Here is a 23,030-nt window from a genome sequence, read left to right as displayed (position 1 = left end):
AAAGGAATCTGAGGATAGTCTCTTCTATCAACCTCATATTTGATGCTATTTGAAAGATCAGTGCAATAGGGGTAACAACCTGTTTGATTTCATTTTAAGTGCGACACATAGGGGGAGATTTATCTTCCAAAGTTTAAGACAAGACGCTTGGCTGGTGATTCCTGCTCTATAAAATTTAATGGCTTTGTTGACTGCTCTGATCTTCTTGGAACCATTTATATATGGGTACATTCCTGGATTCACATCCTTAAATTATTTGGAAAACGTCACCATGCTACCAGCTATGTTTATTATAGACCACTTGTAAGAATAATATAGCATGGTAAAAGTATATGCTGTGATGTTTATTTCATTACAATAGTGTTGTTAAATCAAAAGGATCTCCGTCAACATATTTGCTTAATCAACAATTCATCTTGATATGTCTTTATTTCTACTTCGAAGATGCTCTGCAAAGCTCAGTCGTGTTCTATGTTGGAATAAAATTGTCCAGTTTGGAATCAATATAATCTGCACTTTATCTCCGCATTGGAAAAGTTCATAATTGTTTTCTCACACTTGCTCAGATACCTAATCAGTTACGTATATTATTACGAACTTTATGGGTCTTAACATCGGAGGACAGGTGAATAATTCCTGTTTTAGTGTAGATAAAGTTTTATTATTGAATCTAGTGTCGTACGTGTTGCTTTCTGTAACGTTGCATACATTGATAGCAGCATATCTTGAAATTTCTATATATTTTAAATGTGGCGGTTTATGAGCCCGGAATTTGAGCTTGACCTTTGTGTAAAACAGGTTTTTGAAAGTGAAAAATCACTTTAAGTACTCGGTATTAACTGGTCGAGTTCATGATCAAAGAAAGTTCTGACTCCGAGTTTGATGGATGACTTAAAGTTAAAACGTAAAAGCCACAATGGGACTATTTTTAAGGATGGCTCTAGTGTGTATTGTTAATAATCATTTTTTGTATATGACTTATCAATCACTACAGTGATTATTGTTGTAATTATGTATTTATTCTTTTACTCGTGACCAATAATAAGCTGTCATGCGTATGGTAGTTGATATCGCAGGACCATAAAAGAATTTCCACGTTATGACTGTCAAAATCGGAGAATTTGTTTCTAGGCTACGGGTAATCTAATGGCCATCGCATATTTGTTTGGCAAGTTGGCAACTCTCAGGTTGACAACATTGCTAGCAGGCATTTCCAGAGATGTAGAAGTTTTTGTTTACTTACAGGATTGGTGTGGCGATGGGGTTAACCTTATTTGTTTATTTACTTTTTAATAGAGTGATGCATTTTTAAATCGTATTGATTTCTTTAGATTTTTTAAATTTTGGGCTCTAAAGTTTGAAAGGTAAATTAGAAAAATTAGATTAGTTGTGTTGTACGAATTTGAAATCTGTATTAACCCTACAACTGGCGGTCATTTCATCCTGTAGGCCTAGTTTCGGCCTGTTTTAGAGCTTCATGCAAGGATTTAAAAAAAATCATTAAACATATAAATTACTAGCAATGTATTTATAAATAAATAAGTGTGTGTGTGTGTTTGTTCAGAATTAAAAAATAATATTTGAATTTAAAGTAAGCCAGCTACAAAAAATTATTTACAAAAGGTAACCTAATGAAATGCAAATTTTGCAAAAAGAATTGCTCAAATATGGGGGAGGAACCGTACCTATTAAATCAAGTTTCTCTGAGAAAAATGTAAATGTGAGATAGGCACATTTCATCTTGTTTCAGAAAAGCATAAACTTTATACATACCGTAGATGAAACCATTACAAAGCTATAAAACAAAGAACAGTTATATACATAAAGTATTAAAATGGTGTGTATACGTAAGAGTTTGGTTATACAAGTTTTGCTAATACCAAACAAAAACAGTAGTATATGAATGTATGTCATATTGCATATTGTCTTGCACAGAATAAAATGAACTATACAGCAGGAATGAAATAACGGGTAGGGTACGATAAGCGGACCCGGTTTTTATATCGAAATTGGCAAACGATATTACTTAATCATAACCATCGATATAATCAATGGATACTGATTAATTATTTTGAACCATTGGGTAGGGTACGATAAGCGGACCCGGTTTTTATATCGAAGAATGTAATCATCGATACCTAATATTCACATCTCAAATCCTAGACTATCAATCGATATAAAAGTGTTTGTAGTCCGCAACAACAAACATATGTTTTAAATTAAAATGTGAATTTAATATTAACAGTGATCAAACAAATTATTATAACCAAAATTAGGAAAACTGAAGACGACCATATTTACTCCTCTCACAGTTACATTTGTTTCTTTCCCACAAATTTCACATAATGGGTTTTTCGGTACGAGTCCTACATGTTGAAGTTACGAAAAACATGTATTATCTTCTTTCAAAGCAATGTTGTGTAGTTTTCTAAAATTTATGGGTCATGGGTGGTGTTTAACACTAAGGGTGTATATATTATAGACTTTTCATGAGAGATGGTAGACTGGGGTAGAGTATAGTAAGCAAAACCAGTTTTTGAAATCACTATTGCATAATTATATTTATCAATATAACCAACCTATACTGATTTAATAAGTTGTCTATTCCAATGTTAACACATTTTATGATTGATTGTAAACAAAACATATATTTGATAAGTGACTCCATTTAAATAAAATTGTAATTTATATGTTGTGTATATATATATATATATATATATATATATATATATATATAAACTAATCCTTATAGTCTTATTTATAGAAACAAAATGTCTGATGATGAGGATCTTCTGTATGTGAAAAAACAGAACACTATTCACTATGGCTCTATCGAGGAACAAGAGCGTTTGCGATTACAATCAACCCAACTGGTTCCACCAGGAGAAGAGAGTATGGAAGAGCTCCCCAGTTCTCCAACAAATGATCAAGTTGGATCTGGTCCTGCAGGAAATGTCCATATTTCTGATGGTGAGTTAAATCACAGTTTTTAATTGAATGTTCATGCTTCATAAAAAGGAATGGAAAGCATATGACATTTTCTAAAATTCATAACAAGTCATAAACTTTATATGAATATATATTGTTATCATTTACCTATATTGTGTTATATTATTCTTGTAAAAACCCTAGAATCAGCTTATTTAGGGTTCCTGTTAATAATTTGTTGTAATAATTGCAGGCTTTAAAACTTTTACTTGGAGTAAAAATAACATAATTATCAAAAATAAAAGTAACCAAAACTTTTTACAATATTTATGTTTTAAGAAATCCAATTTACCTACATAATAGGAAATTTTGTTCTAAAGTCAAACATATAATTGTATGAGGTAATACAAGTGCTAGGAAAATCATACTATTGTTATATTTACATAAACATACACAGTTGCATTTTTCATGTAATATGCAATTGCTAGGTAACTGTTAAAGGTTTTTAATATTTTTCATTCAGTATAATAAAAGTGGTATTACTTTTTTATTGGAACACTCTTGTGTAGCAGGTGTACAATAGAATTTTTGTCATAAAAACCTTATAAAACAAATAAAAACTACTATTTATATGAGGATCTGGCTTGAATCACTCTAATTCACTAACTTCTACCTCTGAACATTGTCTTTGCTTCCTTTTAACCCTTCGAGTGCTTTTCGTTGCGGCTGCGACTAATTAATGCCTATTATGATGGCCAAAGTCACGCCCGCGACTATATAACAGCGCTTTGTATTATATTCATATTAAAATGGCAGCAACATATTCAATTTCGGTATCATTTGAACGAGATTTATTATAAGGCATAATTGTGGAGGCAGTGCATTACGTCATACTTTGTTTTGACGATACGTTACAACTGCGTACTGCTGACAGCTGACTGCGGTGTTGTGTGATTTTATAAACATTGATCGTGGTACTTTGGAACATTCTAGTGTAATTCGGGATGTTTTAGATGAATATGTATCTAGTGAAAACGATGCAAGTGACATTGAAGCTCCTGACATACCTTCAGACATTTCACTTTGTGTTTTGTTTTTGTTTTGGCAGTGGTGAAGAGTACGAACCGGACCCTAATGAACTTTCAAGCTAGGGACAAATTACGCCAGTGCACAGTTTGCTAAATCAAAAAAGAGGCCGGAGCAAATTTTGGTGCCCTGGCTGTAATACAGGTGTGCACAGGGAATGTTTCCACTTATTAGAACATTTCTGGAGACCCCTTAGGCCTGAGAGAAAAATAAAGACATCACAAAGCAGTGACTCCGAGTAAACAAGGGGACAAAATTATGTATACTTGTGATTTTTTCAATTTTATAGTTTGGTTTTTAGTTTAACCCTTTCAGGGCCAGGAGCAAATATGAGATGTTGCAAAATTTTTGCACATCTCATATCCCCTTGTGACTAGTCAAAAGTGCCAGGATAAAATTGGCAATTTTGCAGTCTCTTAGATTAAAATTTATAAGTTTTCATAAAAATTATACAGTGACCTAAAAGTTAGACAAGCAAAAATAAAATCTATGACCACTAAACATAAAATAAATTTCACAGGCTTTTGATTGATGTAGTTTATAGGTCAGTGAGCAGTAATAATACTGTAGTGATATGTTGATTCTAAATGGTGACTGCAGATTAACTGTTTATTATAATAAATACCAGCCATCTTTTAGTTTTATGAAAAGTCAACAGGTAATTATTGGTTGTTGGTCTGACCCTACCCAAAATATTTTAAATTCACTTGGTTTATTTTTAGTAATTTCTTTTCAAAGCAATATGTTTGTGTTATTGGTTGGTTATATTAATTATTTTTATGATTTTAATTTTAGAGTATATGGATCTGGAAGATGAAATGTCCAAAGATAAGCAAGCTTTATTGGAAGAGTTTGAGCGAAGGAAGAAAGCACGGCAAGTGAATGTTTCAACCGATGATTCTGAAGTTAAAAAGAATCTCCGTCAATTGGGTGAACCTATTTGTCTGTTCGGAGAGGGTCCTGCTGAGAGGAGGAGCCGTTTAAGGGATTTGTTATCCAGGTAATGTGTGAAGTTCAAAGTACGGAAGTATAGCATCGAGTTAATAACTCTGAACTTTCTTTAATTTAGATTTTTACTGAAGATCTGAAAGTGTAACAGGATTGTTATGGATATAGGCCATTATTATTTTACAATAGGGAAAGATTAATGCAAGATAGAGAGGTACAGGACAGAAAAGGAATGGAGTAAGAAATTTATGGAGTAAGAAAAGGAATGTCAAATGAGGAAGTCAGGGATTATGCTGTGAAGGGGAGAGAGATTTGTAATTATGGATTGCATGCTAAACACTCTCTGTGGAATATGGAACCATCTGTACAAGATAAGTGTTAAAACAGTGACTTATACTCATATGACACATAACACAGAATATTATCCATACTTAAACTCTCCTATACCCATTATCAACATTTTAATTTGTGCTTTAGTAATTCACAAGTAGTGTATTTCATCTGTGTCCTATTTTATCAGCTAATGATAAATTTCAGGACTTAAGTGATACAACAAAGCTATATTTGTGTAGAACACCTTTTGTTTATATTAACCCTTTGAGTGCCACAGCGTCGCTAATTTTGACGGTACGAAAAGTGCATAAAGTGCCAGTGTCGCCAATTTTGACGTTTCATATTTCGATAATATTTTATATAGTACAAGATTATTTTGGCCAAATAATCAGATGGCTGTATTCAATAGGATCCAAACTATCAATAAATACGAGTTTTATTTTGTTTCTCTACTATTTTATCTGTGAAACGTATGTTGTTTGGGTACTTATCAAGAAGCCAGTATTTTTGGACGAGTTTTCCTTATCGGGGACAAAATAAATTACAGTATTAAAAACAACTGACTTTATTTAACCTATTTTGGAATTTACAAGTTATTACGACAATCAATTAAATCAAAAACTATAAGAACAACGTTTCATTATTCGAAAATGTCTGGTCATTCGTGTGTCTATTTGGAGACGATTGGAGATAGGAAGTATGACTCATCGAGTATTTTTAGATTCATTATGGAAGAAGGAACGTATAATGAAGTTTATTTTGATCCCTGATAAGGAAAACTCGTCCAAAAATAGTGGGCTGTGATAAGTACCTGTACGATGATTCTGTCTTCTAGTCACGCGACGTAGCGAGTACCGTGTTGCGTAACGGCATTTCTTGTTGTTTATGTGCCGATAACCAAGCATTTGAGTAAATACAAAATAAAATATTAACTTATACAGTATTTTACTGTATTTCTTTACAAAAGTAATGTATGATTTGAGTTGTGTTCAAGCGAAAAACGTGAATTTTTCAGTGTAAATATTATTAGGGTTATTGTTTAGTAAATGTAAAGTTTTATGTAAAATATGTTAGCAAGTATTTGTTTCTAAATTTACTAATCATATTTATTTGTGTTATATTAATGTTTTATTAGATTTATTGGGAAAACTACATCATTACTAAGTAATTTCTAAACTCTGATAAATGAAGTACAGTTTATAAAATGTCGGTACCGGGCAGCATTTTGTTAATACATATAATGCCATGTTTTTAAAATTCTAGAATAAGATATTACACATGGGTTTTATTTAGAATCATATGGCCTTTATCATGGTATAAAGAAAAAAAATCTTAAAAATACCGTTATACACACAAATTAGGTCAAAACTTAACTTTTTTATACAAAAGTAAAAAACTTTTTTTATAAATACTGAAATTTTTATATTTTTATAAATCAAATTTTATTTGTAACGATATGTATCACATTCTGCATTTAATAAGAAAAAAAAACAACAACAAAATGATAGAAATCTGTTTGGTAGTTATTTTACAACAGCTTTTTTCCCAAAAGCTTACAAATATGCGAAAAACAGCGTGGCACTTTATACATATGCCTTCGGAAAATACCCGTGGCACTCAAAAGGGTTAATTTCATTATCTGATGTTAAAATGATCAGTACAGAGAATATTTAACGTTTACAAGATCAACTAAACATAGAGTTGAAAATTAGTTATTGTTATATGTTACAAAAATAGACTGCTACTTTATAATGATTAAAATCTACCCTGTTCAGATGTAAAAACCCTTGAGACATAAGGTTAAAGTTACACAAAAACTTAAACTAAAAAGTGTGGCAATGAACTTGCCTAAAATAAACTTGATAACAGAATATACTGTATGTCAAAAAGTCTGGTTTGTTGTACCAATTAGATATGCGCTTGATTTTTTTTTAATGTACAACTTATTCTGTTGTCAAATGTAATTTAGTGCTTGGCAAGTTTATTATCACACTTTTAGTTTTAAGTTTTTGTGTATGTTTAAACTTGCCTTAGGAGGTTTTGTCACCTAAGGAAGAGTGTAGATTTAAATACAGTGTTCTATTTTTGTAACAAATAACAATGGCAAATGTCTAATACCATATCCTTTTAAACATAGAGGTGTGGAATTATTTAATTCTGTTTAATCAAAGTTGTACTTTTACATTTTTTTGTCTGGTCCAGGCTAGGAGAGGATGCTATACAGAGGAAACAAGAGGAAGAAGAGGAGAGGATCCAGCAGGAGAAGGATCAAGAGACTACTTGGTACCATGAGGGTCCGGACATATTAAAAGATTCTCGACTTTGGATTGCAGGTATACCTAATTAATTATTTACACCAGTACACTTGTAAGATGTTGGGGTAATGTAATAATAGAGTCACGCATCACAAGTAACTTTTTGTGATACTGTAGTAAGAGTTTTCTAAAAAAATCCTTGTTTCATTTTAAATTCTTGTGAAGGAAGAATCATACCCCTTTGGAGATTCTAGTATAAACTTTCCAAAATATTTGTACCATATTTAATCCAAGATTCAAAGAGTTCTGTTATATTCCAAACAGTGGTATTTCATTGTCTTCTTTTATTTGAGGATAAAGCTGTTATTATTGAGCTCTTGGCACAACTTGTCTGTTTAAAAGTTACAGGTAAAGAAATTACTCAGTGTTATTGCAAACTGTAGTGTTGACAAATGCAAACAATTATTGACTTAGATTTTAATTTTATTTTGGTTAGAAGGTTATTTTATTTCTCTTCTTACATTAACATCTCCCATGAGTAACAAAATGCTAGTGGGAACAAAATATCCTATTTATTTCTATTGTCTTTATGTTAAGAAGAAGAGGAAGAACCTTTTAGTCTGGTAAAGGTAATGTTGCTATTTCTATCCTATAAAAACTCTTATATTAACATTATAGACTTGGGTAAACAAAATATACATACTTCATTAAAGATATTTTTGTTATTTAAAACAGTACTAATGTATGACTGAATGAAATAATACAGTGAAACTTGAATAATTTAAACCTCAAGAGATCAGTAAAAATGTTTTAACTATCAACAAATTCAAAGTTATAATTAACACATAAGAGGTTGAAAAGAACCAATTAACTCCATTATGTATTTATATAATAGAAAAATTAATGTTTGAAATATAATTAAATGATTTCTATACTACATACTAAAAGCACTGTATTGCTAATGCCTACTGTAAGAAATAATAAACAAAATATAAAGTATTATACAGTAAAAAAATCATGACACAGTTTGCAAATCATTCACTTGCAAAGACCTCACAAATAAAACAAAGACTGCAAAGAGGGTGGATGCATGCTTTGAAGTGGTGAGGGGATGGGACACTGGTCTTGACTCCTATAAGGTGAGTTATGGAGACATTCATATCTCTCACATTACTATATTCATAGAAATCAAACAGGCACAGCAAGTGATTTGGAGAGAAGAGGGCTCTTTCTTGTAAATGTCATGTCCTACTTAGTCAGCAAAGGCCTGTACAACCTTATATAAAATCAGAGTCAGTTGATTCTTGTACATGGTAGGAGTACACCATGGTTAACAGGTTACGCCGAAGCACAGGTGCAGAATATGTCAGACCATGCAAGCTGACTCATGTGAAGTTTTAGTCATCAGGGAAATTTGAAAGAAGACACTTAACAATAAAAATTGTAACACTAAATACAAAATAACATTAAAGAACTATATCAAATAATCGAAGACTTAATGCACCATATTAACAAGAAACAGTCACTAGATTGAGTATTAGTTCTAAGGCTTGGCGTCATGACTACCTTTCAAGTTTTCCATTTCATGCCATGTCAAATCATTGCTAATACAATAAATTTATTACCTTAATTTACTGTGATCTCACTTTAGAGAGTTAAAACAATTGTTATTTAATTTTTGGTTTCAAGTTCAGTCAAGAGATATTTCTGAAATTGAACTGAGATAATACCTTAGATGTTAATAATAGTTCTAATGTTTGTTGTTGAAAAGAGTACTCTCTACCGAGGGCGAGACAGCGGCTGCTCGCAGCCCATGAGGAGGCCCAGCTACCAGAAGCCACTGTGACTGCCAGAAAACAGGAACTGCAGAAATTCATTACTTCGCTCACCATCTACTGCAGTCAGATTGGGGACACCCGGCCTCTGTCATACTGCAACTTCAGTCCTGACTCCTCCATGCTGGCTACTGCCTCCTGGTAACTGCTTCCATTGACAATTATTTTTGTTGATAATATTTTTTACAATGGATGCTCCCTGCATCCGATTTGGAAATTAACAGGTTACCAATTTGATCCTCAGGCAATTCTGTTACAAATATTAGAGATATATTTTATTAAACCATACAGAACAATGAAAGTTTTCTTTTAAGAATTAAATAAAAGAAGTGTGAGGCGTCTCTTATGTTCACTTTTATTAGTAGATTTGAGAAACATGGACTTCATTTGTTCATAGTCAATTTGACCATTCAAGAAATTAATTTTAATTAATTAACTTGTGCTGCTGCTAATTCATAATAGTTGTTAATGCAAAGATGTAATTTTAGTTTAATGTATTCCTTTTATGCTAATTCAAATCAAATAACCACTAATGCAGTTATGATACTGTAAGAAATCGTGGAAGTTCATCTTTGTATATCATACAAGTAAAATGAACAAACCCATTTTATATACATTTAGAGAAATATGCAATTTTGCTTCAACACTTTCCCTGTAACTGGTAACAAAACACTTTTTCCTAATGTTTGGAGCAGAAGTTGGGATTCTTAAAAGAATTGTTAACATTAAAACTAAATGTAATAGGTTAAAACATGTTCTTTATTCCTTTCATTTTGTTGGGTACTTTCTGAATCATTTGTCAGCCTATTGCAATTGTCCTCATGCTAGAGCACTCAACGGGTGTAGTGGTAACATGCTTACCCGGCAAGTGAGAGACCTGAGTTTGAGTCCCAGTGGAGCAAGTACTTGCTCCATATATTATATATATATTATATATATATATATATATATATATATATATATATATATATATATATATATATATATATATATTTACAGAAACAGGTTATTCTCTTCTTAACAAATAAACCACGGTATATTGGTTTGAAACATTTATAAATTTTCGTGTATCTAGGTACACTTCTTCAGATAAATATACATGTATAAATATTTACATAAATTGTGAAAAAAACATTAGGTTAGAACTCAAACAAGAAAAACAAACATTATAAATAAATACAGTAGATCAGCAGCTGATGGGCCATGGCATGACGTGTGTGAATAAGTTGACGAAAACTAAATTTATCTTAAATTAAGACCCCTTGGATGTCTTGTCTGAAGCACCAATTGGTGTGCAGTTTCACTTTTTTTCAATTTAAATCTATTAAGGCTTTCGTTTGAATCTTCAGGGATCTTATTTATGCCTTTGATGGTGTAGCAATTTTCTATCTGATTTTGTTTATGGACATTGATAGCGTGACTGGCTAAAGGTTTTTCTATATCGCTATGGACAATGTCAAATCGATGGCCAGTTACTCGTATCCATAAAGGATTCGATGTCTGGCCAACGTATTGTTTTTCACAAAATTTACAGTCAAATTGGTAAATAAGGTTTTTTGTGTCACAGTTGATAGTTCCTTTGATAGGATATACATGATTGGTTACATTACTTTTGAAATTTTGACTTGTAGACATGATCCACAGGTTCCACAACGGGGTTTTTGGCAAGGTTTACATCCAAAGGACTGTGATTCCTTATTTTCCTTTTTTAGAGGATCAGTACAGACCAACATCTGTTTAATGTTGGCGGGCTTTTTGAATACAACTCTTGGAGATTTTGAAAATAAGTCTTTAGTTTCTTGAGAATTTTGAAGTAGGTTAAAGGCTGTCTTCATGATTGCGTTGATTTTGTGAAGGCCAGGATAAAATTTTGTTATGAATTTCGGACCGTTTTGGGGAAAAGGATTATTATTTTTGTTTGATGGTTGATTCAAATTGTTCTTGATAACTTTATCGGGATATCCTAATTTTCTAAAACCACAAGTTAATTTACTGATATAATTAATAAAATCGTCCTTATTACTGCAAAGATTTTTCGCACGAATTGAAAGACTCTTCGGAATACTTTTTTTCACGTAAGTGGGGTGACAACTATTGTAATTCAAATACTGCATAGTATTTGTGTCTTTTACATGTATTTTAGTTTTTAACAAACCAGACTCTATAAAAACATCTACGTCCAAGAAAGTAAGAATTTCATGAGAACATTTCCAAGTAAATTTGAGGGTTGAAAACGTGTTCAATGCATGTAGAAATTCTTGAAGGAGTTCTTCACCATGATCCCACAGAAAAAATACATCATCAATAAAACGAAACCAAACTAAAGGAAGATGGTTCTGAGAATTTAGTAATTTTTCTTCCAATAATCCCATGAATAAATTGGCAAAAGAGGGAGCCATCCTTGTTCCCATGGCTGTGCCTTTGACTTGTAGATAAAATTTATTGTGAAATCTAAAACAGTTCATTGTTAAAACAAAATGTATAAGTTTTAGTAAGAAATTTGTAGAAGGTTTAGAGTCAATGGGTCTGCTGTTGAGAAAATGTTTAGCAGCATTTATACCATCATCATGTGGTATGGTTGTGTACAGTGATGTGACATCAACAGTAACTAGAATTGTGTTTTTCGAAACAGGTTGATTAACTTTTGATAGTTTTGAAATGAAGTCATCAGTGTTCTTTACGTAGGAGGGTAGTTGTTTGACAAATGGTTGCAGCTGATCATCGATAAATGCAGAAATTCTCTCAGTTGGGCAACCGTAGCTGGTTACGATTGGAGGTCCTGGAGGTGGTCTAATATCTTTATGAATTTTTGGAAGAAGATAAAAAGTTGGAGTTCTTGGAATTTTGGGAGTTAATAAATTTATTGTTTTAAGAGATAGTTCTTCATTTTCCCCATGTTGTTTAAGAAATTGTTTAATAATTTTATTAAATTCATTGGAAGCATCTTTGTCAAGTGATTGGCATGTATTTGAGTCAGACAATTGTCTTTCTGCTTCAGTGATGTAATCTTGCATGTTTTGAATAACTACCTTATCTCCTTTGTCAGCCGGTGTTATTATAATGTCCTTGTTATTTTGGAGTGATTTTATAGACTTTATTTCAATAGGCGTTAAGTTGTTTCTTCCTTTTAAGGAATCTTGAAATGAAGGATTAGATAAGTTTGACAATATGACGTTGATGAACTGTTCAATGGGATGATGTTTCAATAATGTTTGTTTTTCTTGTTTGAGTTCTAACCTAATGTTTTTTCACAATTTATGTAAATATTTATACATGTATATTTATCTGAAGAAGTGTACCTAGATATACGAAAATTTATAAATGTTTAAAACCAATATACCGTGGTTTATTTGTTAAGAAGAGAATAACCTGTTTCTGTAAATTTGTGAGCCATTTGGCACCTAACCTCTCTTTGAAGATTGAAAAAACCTTCTGGTAAATATATATATATATATATATATATATATATATATATATATATATATATATATATATATATATATGTATATATTTATATTTATTTATTTATTTATTCATTCAAATCAGAATAGTTTGAACAAAACCTACAATTATTTCTACAATATTTAGATGTATTTACAACTATTCAAGTACACAATATAAATAATAAATAGCCAATTCAAAAATATTTTAAGCATAAAAGTAATAAATTTTTTAAGTGTTCCAGGAATTGTATTTAAATGACAGTAATTTAAAGGGTGAAGTTCAAATAATACCATTTAAATACAAGTAAAAATTACATATATGGATACATAACCACCAAGTGATGATGCACAATTCAGCCGGCCAATAACTGTGGCTCGCCGAGCCGAGAGGAGAACTACTTGTAGTTTCATCTGAATTGAGTGAGAGATCAGTTCGGGCCACACTTAATGGCCTGTCGAATACAAAGGGTTAATTTAGTTTAATATCATTCTTTGTTTGCTTTTCAATAGAGATTGGTGTATATTAAAAAGTCTGTAAATCACTGCATTGTAGAAGAGAATGGTCAGGTTAGGTAGTTTACAATTTTTGTAAAAATGTCCATAATTGTAATGTTACTTTTGATTGATAGGAGTGGATTATGCAAACTTTGGTCTGTTCCCGACTGTGAACTGGTCCGCACGTTTAAGGGCCACACCTGTAATGTGGGCGCAATTGTGTTCCATCCACGAGTTGGGCAGGAAGAAACCCTGTGTGCGCTAGCCTCGTGTGCAGTTGACGGGTCAGTCAAACTCTGGAAACTGGACAGGTTTGTTATAGCAATGCTTTTATTGTTATTGGTTTGTCTAACCTTCCAGTAATTATCTTTTTTTTAATTCAGTGTTGATTCAATAATAAAAAGAGTGACACAGACTTGTCAATTATAACTGGACTATGAATTAGCAAAAGTGAAAGATCACTGTTTGAAAAAGTGCACCTTTGCTCACCAGTTTAAAATTAAAAGATTTCTCAGTCTGATTTTGTTCAATATGCAGAATTTATGAGTGTTGTTGGTACAATATGGCCATCAGTCATCCAAAGAACAATTACTGTAATTAATTCAAATTAAATCCAGATTAGATTTTAAAATAGTGGTGTGTCTTTTTGTAGATGTTACTTAGTAAGCTTGGAATTAAGCTCTTCAGAACTCAGATTTACTCTTCATTATTTATATGTTTATTAGTATTTTTGAAGCCCGTCACTAAAATATATTTGCTTATTACAAACTACGTAACCTATTTGAGACCCTACAGTTTACATCACACAAAGATTAAGGCATGACACAACATAATTGATTTACTTCTAATAGATCGCTGTAGCTAGTTGTTTGGATGTCTCTTAAATGAGAACTGATCATCATTACTCAAATAATTAGTATTTGCTAAAACATGTATTTCCCATATGTTATAGATAGATAACCTAATTATCCAATAAGTATTTAATATTTGTAAGTTTGTATTTAATATTTTGCTTGCAGTTAGTGATTTCTATATTTATGAATGTGCATCGCCATGAGTCACCTGTTATCTGCATCTGTTTGGAACCACATATAATTGGCATTATACATGTTAACAATTGTTAAAAAGTAAATATAAAAGAACATTTTGTCATTATTAACATATTAGAATGATAGTGAGTTCATATTATTTACAAAATGTTATACACTGATTTTTTCTAAGTTAACCTGCTTTTTACTTTAAACCTTGTAAAATATTTAGTGCTGGGATTTAATGAATGGGGTAATTTTTTCAGTCCAAACTGGGTTAATGGTACATAAGTTTCTTCCCTCGTATTCTAGTTATAATTCCTTGATGTCACAGTGAGGACCCACTGGCAGACATTGAAGGCCATGAACCACATAGAGTTTCCCGGATAGAGTTCCATCCCTCCGGCCGTTTCCTGGGCACCTGCTGCTTCGACCATTCTTGGCGTTTGTGGGACCTGGAGGTGGGCCAGGAGGTGCTCCACCAGGAGGGTCATGGCAAACCAGTCTACTGCATCTCTTTTCAGTCTGATGGCTCAGTTGCCGCCACTGGGTAAGGGTATACACTTTAACTAGAAACAGTCTACTTATTTTGCCTAAATAATTATTCAGTGTTAGTTATTTGGTTTACAACCTGTTCTTTTAACATACTGCTAAATCTCTTTATTTATTTTAACATACTGCTAAATCTCTTTATTTATTTATTATCATTGTCTCTTAGTTTTAATAACTTCTAGCCGTAATTGTAATAATTATAAGCCCTCATAGCCTTACAAGATCCTTTTTAAAAAATTTATAAAACCTGGATGAGATATATTAGAATAATAATTTGACCGTAGTGATAAGTTTTTTTAAGTCTTAGGATATAAAGCCAGAATTTGTAAACAGTCTTATTCAGTAAATTGAATTAGTCAGTGCATATTGAAGACTCTTGGAGCAATTGGAACATTTTTTTCAAGAGCAGTAAATGTTTATAAAACAATACTTTTTTAATATTCTTTATTTTTTGGAAGAGGCCTTTCAAAAACCAAAGGTTTCATCATCAAGCGACTCCACTATTTGTCAGTACATATTGTAAGTCTTCAAAATGTCTCCTCTTGTAGTGATACACCATGATTCCCATGTTGCAAAGGTTCCCTGGAAATCAGCTTACATTATACACTCATCCAAAGACTGTGACACTCTAATTGTTAACAAGAATATATTTTAAACGGTGACATTTATGGTTTTTCTTGAGCTTTACAAACAGAAAAAAATCTACCGGGCCTACAAGGGATTGTATTGTGGCTACAGCAAAGATGCAACCCCTAAGAATAAGGTAGATGGTCACAATGATGTGATCTGGGCTGGAACATTATCATGGAGGAGCTTCGAAATACTCTCCAAATCACCAGTATCTGGTTTTTCTATGTGTCGCCTACATGCCAATGTACAAAGGCTTCTTTGTAGAAAGAATATTGTCTTTACCTTGGACTTGTACATTCTCAAATACAACCTTGCATATCAAGACTTACTTAAAGATATGTATATTGAAAACCAAGAATGTGAAAAAATCAATCTTAACAATTTGCAAATTTGAGATTACAGAACTAGCCTAAACACGACTACAGCAGACAGTTGACGGCACGGTCCATACAGGCTGCCACTTGGCTTCAGCCAATCAGAGGTATGCTGCATTACCGAACTGTCCAACCAATGAATGACATAGAGTTTGACTTGAGGGATGTTCTTAATCTTTAACCTTGGAACTCTAAAGATAGTTTTTTTAGGTACTCTTCAAAAAACTAAATTTTTAATTGAGTAACACAATTTATGTCCATATTTAAAGAAGCTCTATTGGTAACATTGAAAAAAAGCTAAGTTTGAAAACTTGGTTGTATTTGGTTGTTGAAATATAACCTTACAAGATGTGTTGTTTTTATGTGATCTTTTATGCACATCACAAAAGCTTCTACAAACAATCTGAGCAACTGTTTTTGCAGTCCTCAAAGGTGAACTATGCTCTGTATCTCTGTTTGTATAATCCAATTGAATTTATATGAACCAAAATGAAGGGAGTTGCAAAAAGGAACAAAGCTTTCATGGTGGCTTTCAAGTAGAACAGCCAGTTCATACATGAGGCACAACCACTTTACTAGAGGTTTTGGTACTCTAATATAAAAAGCGCCGAAAAAATACAGGAGGTTGATTACGAGGAGTGTCAGTACGTAGCAACCATGAAAAAGTTGTTGTAAATCTGAATAATATTGTTAATGACAGTGACTTTTCAGAAATTTACAATAATTACATCATAGATTCAGAAGTCAGCCACAGTTGCCAAAATCAATTCAAACATTCAGTCCTAGAGAGGCTAGGTTAATTGCTCCCTCAATGGGTTAAAATATGGCCGTACTAATCCCTTACTAATCAACGTTAAACAAAAAATGATTCAAAATGAATATTACTATTTAATTTCTGTTTTTTTATAACCTGACTTTTTCACAAGCTTTTATGCAGAATTTGTGGGATTCTATAGTTTATTTTTCAGTCAATAAAATGACATTAGTTGGCATCATAAAATAATTTGTGATTAATATAATCATAGGAAAGTACATTCTTAATTATATTACTAATAATTGCTAGATAATCAGAAGTTTCATTACAATGATAGGTATCAGATGGGGTATGAGTCACTGCTACAAGTACTATTGATGCTAGAGTGGTGTCATGTTATATTTAATATAGTAAAATCTTTTATTGATAAGTACCATTATATTTAGTAACAGTATGGCTAAGTAATAAGAACTAAGTTGAAAAATGTATCACAGGTGTAACATACTCATCTATGCTCGGACTCGAACATGTTAACATAAATACTGAACTTTCCACTTGTTTTGACAGAGGAATGGATGCATTTGGTCGTGTGTGGGACCTAAGAACAGGCCGCTGCATCATGTTCATGGAAGGTCACCTCAAAGCTGTCTATGGGATTGACTTCTCACCAGATGGGTAATTTAGTTATTATCAAAACCCATCAAAGTTAAAGAAGATGGGAAACATTTTGATTTCATTTCCTGCTATTGCACTGTGTGGAGGACCACTACAAATATTCCAATACAATAAATACAACCCTCCCTGCTCCAATTTAGTTTACACCTTTTAAAAAGATGCTCAACTAGTATAAACATGGTTGTGTTATCTACATGGGTAGTTTAAATATAAATGGTAATTTTGCTATTCTTCTTAGCAGTCAGTACACTCGCTCGAAGAAGTCGAGGAGCATGTACGAAATTGGTTTACAACTCGCCCTCAAACTTTCAACGATCAAGGAATACTGAAACTTCCAAGTTGGTGGCAAAGTGTATATGGTTATGAAATAAACATAAAACTTTACCTTTTATATTTTATTTACCTCTTGTATTAAAGTGTCATATTGTGCCTAATGGTGTTTTTTTTTTATATATATTTCAGTACATCTATTGAATTTAATAGAATTTTAATATGTGAAACAGCTTCAAAAAATACTTAGTTGGGTAATAAAAAATTCCAGCTTTAATTGACGCTTTTCAAAGGTAAAATCTGTACATCATTGTCCATGTTCTATGCAATTACATATTTGTGTACTACTCTTAAGATTTTGATGATTTGTTGTAGTTCACTGATCTCTTATGGTTGACCCACAACACAGTTTATCCATCCCCATATTATCAGGAGTTGGCTGTTTTATTAAAATTGTTCATGCATACACATATCAACAAGTTTAAATTTAAAAGGAATAGTTTGATACATATTCACATCAAAGTTATAACACAATTTAAAATTGCACCTGATTACAGCAGGTAACAGCTAGTTTAATCCATTCTTCTCTTAACAGGTATCACATAGCAACGGGCAGTGAGGACAATACTTGTAGAGTATGGGACTTGCGTAAACGAGCCTGTGTCTACACAATACCAGCACACATGAATCTGCTGAGTCATGTGAAGTATCAGAGGTCAGGAGGACACTTCCTCATCACTTCCTCTTATGATAACACTGCCAAGGTAATCATACATTGTCATAGGCCTTTTATTGAAATCATCAAATTAATAATAAAATATTTTATTTGTGTAGAGATTGTGCTATATTATTAATACTATACTACAAACTGTTCTAAATGATTTAAAAAGATAATGTGATATTTATTGGCTGAGCTTTAGCAAAGCCTATCACTCTAGTGGCTGGAAAAAGTACATGCGATATATTAATATAATGTAGCCTAACACATACAACATAATTTTATGGTGACTTGGTGTTTAAACATTTATTATTTTTAAACACTATATGAAACCCAATTTAATGAACAAAAGTATGAATGAGTCATTTGGCCATATCTTGAAAACATTTCATCTGCAGACTGTACATTTTGTATGTAACTTCATTTCTACATAGAAAAGGATGAGTTTTATGATAGTGCATGGTGCAACCATGGAATTTGGTTGAGCATAGTTGGTCTATCACTTAATAGGCTGACACAGTTTTTCTTTTGTTTGTGAAGTGTAAACATTTCTTTTCTGTATGTTTATTACTCTATCTGTCAATAACGAAATAAGCTATAGACTTGAATTGAATCTCAGCTAAGCCTGTCACGAAATGTAGTGTGGCGTACTGTTACCTAATAATTAATAAAACAGTATAACCTGGAAGATACCTAGATCATTTTAAAATTATACCTTTGCGATTGGTTAATTTTTCATGCTATGTTCCAAAAATTCATCCACAGTGTAAACTGTGCTCTTTTTAATATGATACAATTTTGAAATAAATGTTTAGTTGATTTGAAATGAAATAAAAGGGTTTGAATTTTGAGTAGTCAGTACTTCTAAACCTTGGATTACCATGAAGTCGACTAATGAAATCTTCAATACCAAGAAGGGAGTAAAACAATCACACAGGCCTATAATCTAATATCCTAACAGTTGAATAGCTCTTCTTACTTTACTATTTTAGATATCAGTGGTGTTGACGCCTTCTTTACTTGCAATTTAAAAATAGATTATCTCTATTATTTGTACTCTAAGATGTACAGAATGATAATTGTGCATTGATGATAGCAAAAAGACATCCTAATTTTACTTTGTTGTTTGTTACATTGCAGTACAGTTGCTCATAATGGCAAATTATGAGTTTCTTATGGGCAGATTATTGTAGAAAGAAACATGAAATTTCTCTTGTTCATATACAGGTTGCCAACAATCATTAGACTAAACTTATGTAAAATTTTACCCAGCAGGGATCACTTCTGGCTGGTTTATACCTACCAGTTGAACCTACCACTGGGTACAGCAAAAACCGATGTGTCACTTAAATCTGGGCAACATTATGGGTGTCCAGGAGCACCACATCACTAATCACAAATGTCGAGATTCTGGGGTGCAAGGGTAATTCGATAGGTCTAGTCTACTGCGGGAGATGACTGTTGGGGTGGGGTTTGTTCTCTAAGTGTCAAAGGTTCTTACTAGCCTCAACATAGGGGGTCAACACCCCCTGTTGGAGGAACCCTTTGTTTAGCAACAGATCCAAGGATAATATTGCTGATATGTTATTCCAGTTATTTATCCTTATCAGAATATTTTATAAGGTCCAAGTTATAAATATAGGAGTTTTGTATTGTATTTCTCTCTCTTTGGTTTGTAAATTGTGGCTATATTTTCTGTCAGCCGATGTAGTGGTCAAACGTAGCATGGTTGGTATGTCCCGATAATTGTGTATTTTTGTGCATACAAATGTATTATTGTTACTGTTTAATTGATGTAAGGAATTTCTATTTGAAATAAACTTTCCTACTTCATAGCTTTGTAAGTTTTCATTAATATAGTTGATTTGTTAATTGTAAAAAGAAGTCTTTTATTTTTTATAATATAATTTTGGTAGTATTTAGAATAGTAAACTTACTAAGATATTACAGTGCTTACTCATAAGACCAATTATGCAACCAGGACCACTTCCTTAACATATACAAATTGGTACTCTCAATGGACCGGGTTTTACTTTCTTCAATATTGATGTACTGTAGAGGTAGAGTTTCAAATCAAATTTATACTCTTTAGTTGATCTCATTTGATAGTGTATATAGACAGACAAAAATTAGATTTTGTCATCAGTTAATTGCTGGAGAGTCTTCAACTCAGTCAGTTGGTCAGTTTGAATAATTGAGTTTACAACATTTAAAAGAAGGTAAGAGTTATTTGGACAGTAAATAGAAAAAGAAATCATCAAAAAATGTGTGGATGGTAACTGAAAAAAGTGTATACTAGACAAATGAACGTATCTGTATTATATCCACCAGTTATTAATAAATAAGCTATTAATTGCTCAAGGAACTTGAGGTATATCCGTTTTTATATTCATAACTTTTAAAAATATGTAAGGTAGTCTAAATTAATAAAGGCAGTTACCTCAGACCATTTTAAAAAAGAAGTTAAACAAATTGGAATTAAAATTTTGATGGGTCTCTGTAGTCAAAAATTTATGTTATACTGAAATGAATTATTAAAGAACACAGAAATTAATAAGAATGTAAATATATACAAAATATTTAATTTTAAGCAGAGAAAATGTTGTACTCTTTTTTCAAGCATAATAATAATACTTGTACTTTGCTTCTGTCTGTTTTCATCAGGTTTGGTCCAACAAGACTTGGCAGTCACTCAAAACTCTGCAAGGTCACGATGGCAAGGTTATGTGTCTTGACATCACCCCAGACTCCAAGTATATTGCTACCTGTTCATATGACCGGACATTTAAGCTATGGGCACCTGAATAATATTTTATCAGTAATTAAATATTTTTTATGAACTAATTTGTCTTTTTAATTATCATGAAAAGTGTAATAGTAAAGTTTGGAAATTGTTCTACTAAATTATGAGCAAAAAATAACCATACTATTTAAATTAATTTTGTATTTTAAATAAAGAGAAAACTTGTTGTGTTTTGTACAGATGAATTTAAAATTTTATTTTATAACTTTACTGCTTTTAATAACACCTCTCAAAAAAATCTTTAAATTATTGAGGTTCTAAATATTCTAACAACATTTTATACATCTGTGTAAAATAATGTTATAATGTATGTCATTTTTTAAAGTTAATTTTAACATCAATTTATCTTTAAAAAAAACTAATTAGGCCCTACCAACATCACTCAATCTGTAGCCTTCTTTGTTTTGTAAACACCTATGTTTAAACCTCATTGAAATGGATTGATTTTGATTAGTACCTTCATTAGAGATCATTAAGAAATTGCTTAACCTTTTATGAATGTCTGTCATTTCAAAATAAAATTACACTATAACATAACTTCATAAAAATCTCCAGTACTAGTTACAGACACCAAGACATGACATTTAGAAGCATACAACATTCGTTTTTGTTCGTGTGTGTATCAGCCAAGGTGCATCAGCACCGCAGTCATAGCAACAAGATGGTCGTTCGTTGGATACTACTCTTGCATAAAAAAAGTATAGATAACCTAGTTTGAACTAACTAGATAAACACAAACTAATTAGTTCAGCGAAAATTATGGGATTAAAATAAAAATTTACCTAGTTCATTTTTGTGTCTAGACATAAATAAAATTGTATGTAGAGTCTTGGAGCATTGGAAAAACGGTTTATTGTAGTATCACTAGATAAAGGAATACAACATTTTCCAATATATAATTTTTTATTTTGTGTGAGGCCTTTCTGAATCAATTCAGAAAGGCCTTGCACAAAATAAAAAATTATATATTGGAAAATGTTGTATTCCCTTATCTAGTGATACTACAATAAATAAAATTGTTTAAAAACATTAAATTTAAGTTTTTATGTTGGTAATAACGAAAAATGGTACCTCTTTTGGTGCTTTTCAAATAAATTACAAATTTGAACATTCATAACAGGAAAACTATTAAGACCAAAGTTTTGTACAAGAGTACTAACTTAGAGCATGTAGTTTTAGAATTTTTTAACTATATGGATACAATTTGTTATCGAGCCAGTTGTTTGTAAACCAACTTTCATTCTCAATTAGGTTCGGTTAAAAAAACTCGACATTGGTCACTTTATTGAGCTTATAGTCATTATTTTTGTAAACAGAATTTAAAACTATAGTTTTAACAACACTTTAACTTAGTTAAACAGATTTTGTTAATTTGCCGTGGCTGGCGCATGCTCGAAATGTGGGAACCATCAGAACGTCGAGGGCGGTGTTGCCGACGATCATGCGCGGTCCACTCTTACCCATAAGTTTAAGAAGGAGTCGTAATAAATTAAATATTATTTTAACCCATTGCGGATCACTGACGAGCTGGGCTCGTCACGCAGCAGCCAGGCCTAACGGCACGAGCGACGAGCTCAGGTCGCAAAAGCGGTCTGCTTTTAAATTTCCCTCCACATAGTTCTTTTAATGTCTGATAGATCGGGCGATCGTCTTCACTTGTCAACTAAGAGTATTTAACAACAGTCTATGTTTAGAGTTTTAAAAAGTTTTATAAATATCCTACAGATCGCAGTTGTACGTCGAAGTTGAAAAATCATTCATATGAGTTTACTCTCTGCTTTTTAGCGCTTCTGATTGGGTGTTTTCTTCAGTTGTTATTATAATACTTTTGAGGTTAGTGACACAACGAAAAAACGCAGACGTACATGTTGGCGGGTTTAGTCTAGACAATGACCCGGATGTT

At 32.0% G+C, this 23,030-nt stretch overlaps 1 protein-coding gene across 1 annotated transcript; it reads left to right on the top strand.

Moving 5' to 3' along the window:
- The first annotated feature begins 1,195 nt into the window (after positions 1 to 1,195).
- On the top strand, positions 1,196 to 21,168 carry LOC124372060 (U4/U6 small nuclear ribonucleoprotein Prp4). The gene is made up of 10 exons (XM_046830425.1): positions 1,196 to 1,364; positions 2,765 to 2,970; positions 4,810 to 5,014; positions 7,498 to 7,628; positions 9,322 to 9,526; positions 13,458 to 13,634; positions 14,686 to 14,901; positions 17,229 to 17,336; positions 18,202 to 18,370; positions 20,989 to 21,168. Exons 2-10 carry the CDS (start codon positions 2,772 to 2,774, stop codon positions 21,130 to 21,132), a joined length of 1,554 nt encoding a protein of 517 aa, XP_046686381.1. The 5' UTR covers positions 1,196 to 1,364; positions 2,765 to 2,771; the 3' UTR covers positions 21,133 to 21,168.
- The last annotated feature ends 1,862 nt before the right edge of the window (positions 21,169 to 23,030 follow it).

This window comes from Homalodisca vitripennis, chromosome 1 (genome assembly GCF_021130785.1).
Source record: "Homalodisca vitripennis isolate AUS2020 chromosome 1, UT_GWSS_2.1, whole genome shotgun sequence".
Taxonomy (NCBI): Eukaryota; Metazoa; Arthropoda; class Insecta; order Hemiptera; family Cicadellidae; genus Homalodisca; species Homalodisca vitripennis.
This window is presented reverse-complemented; position numbering and strand designations above follow the sequence as displayed.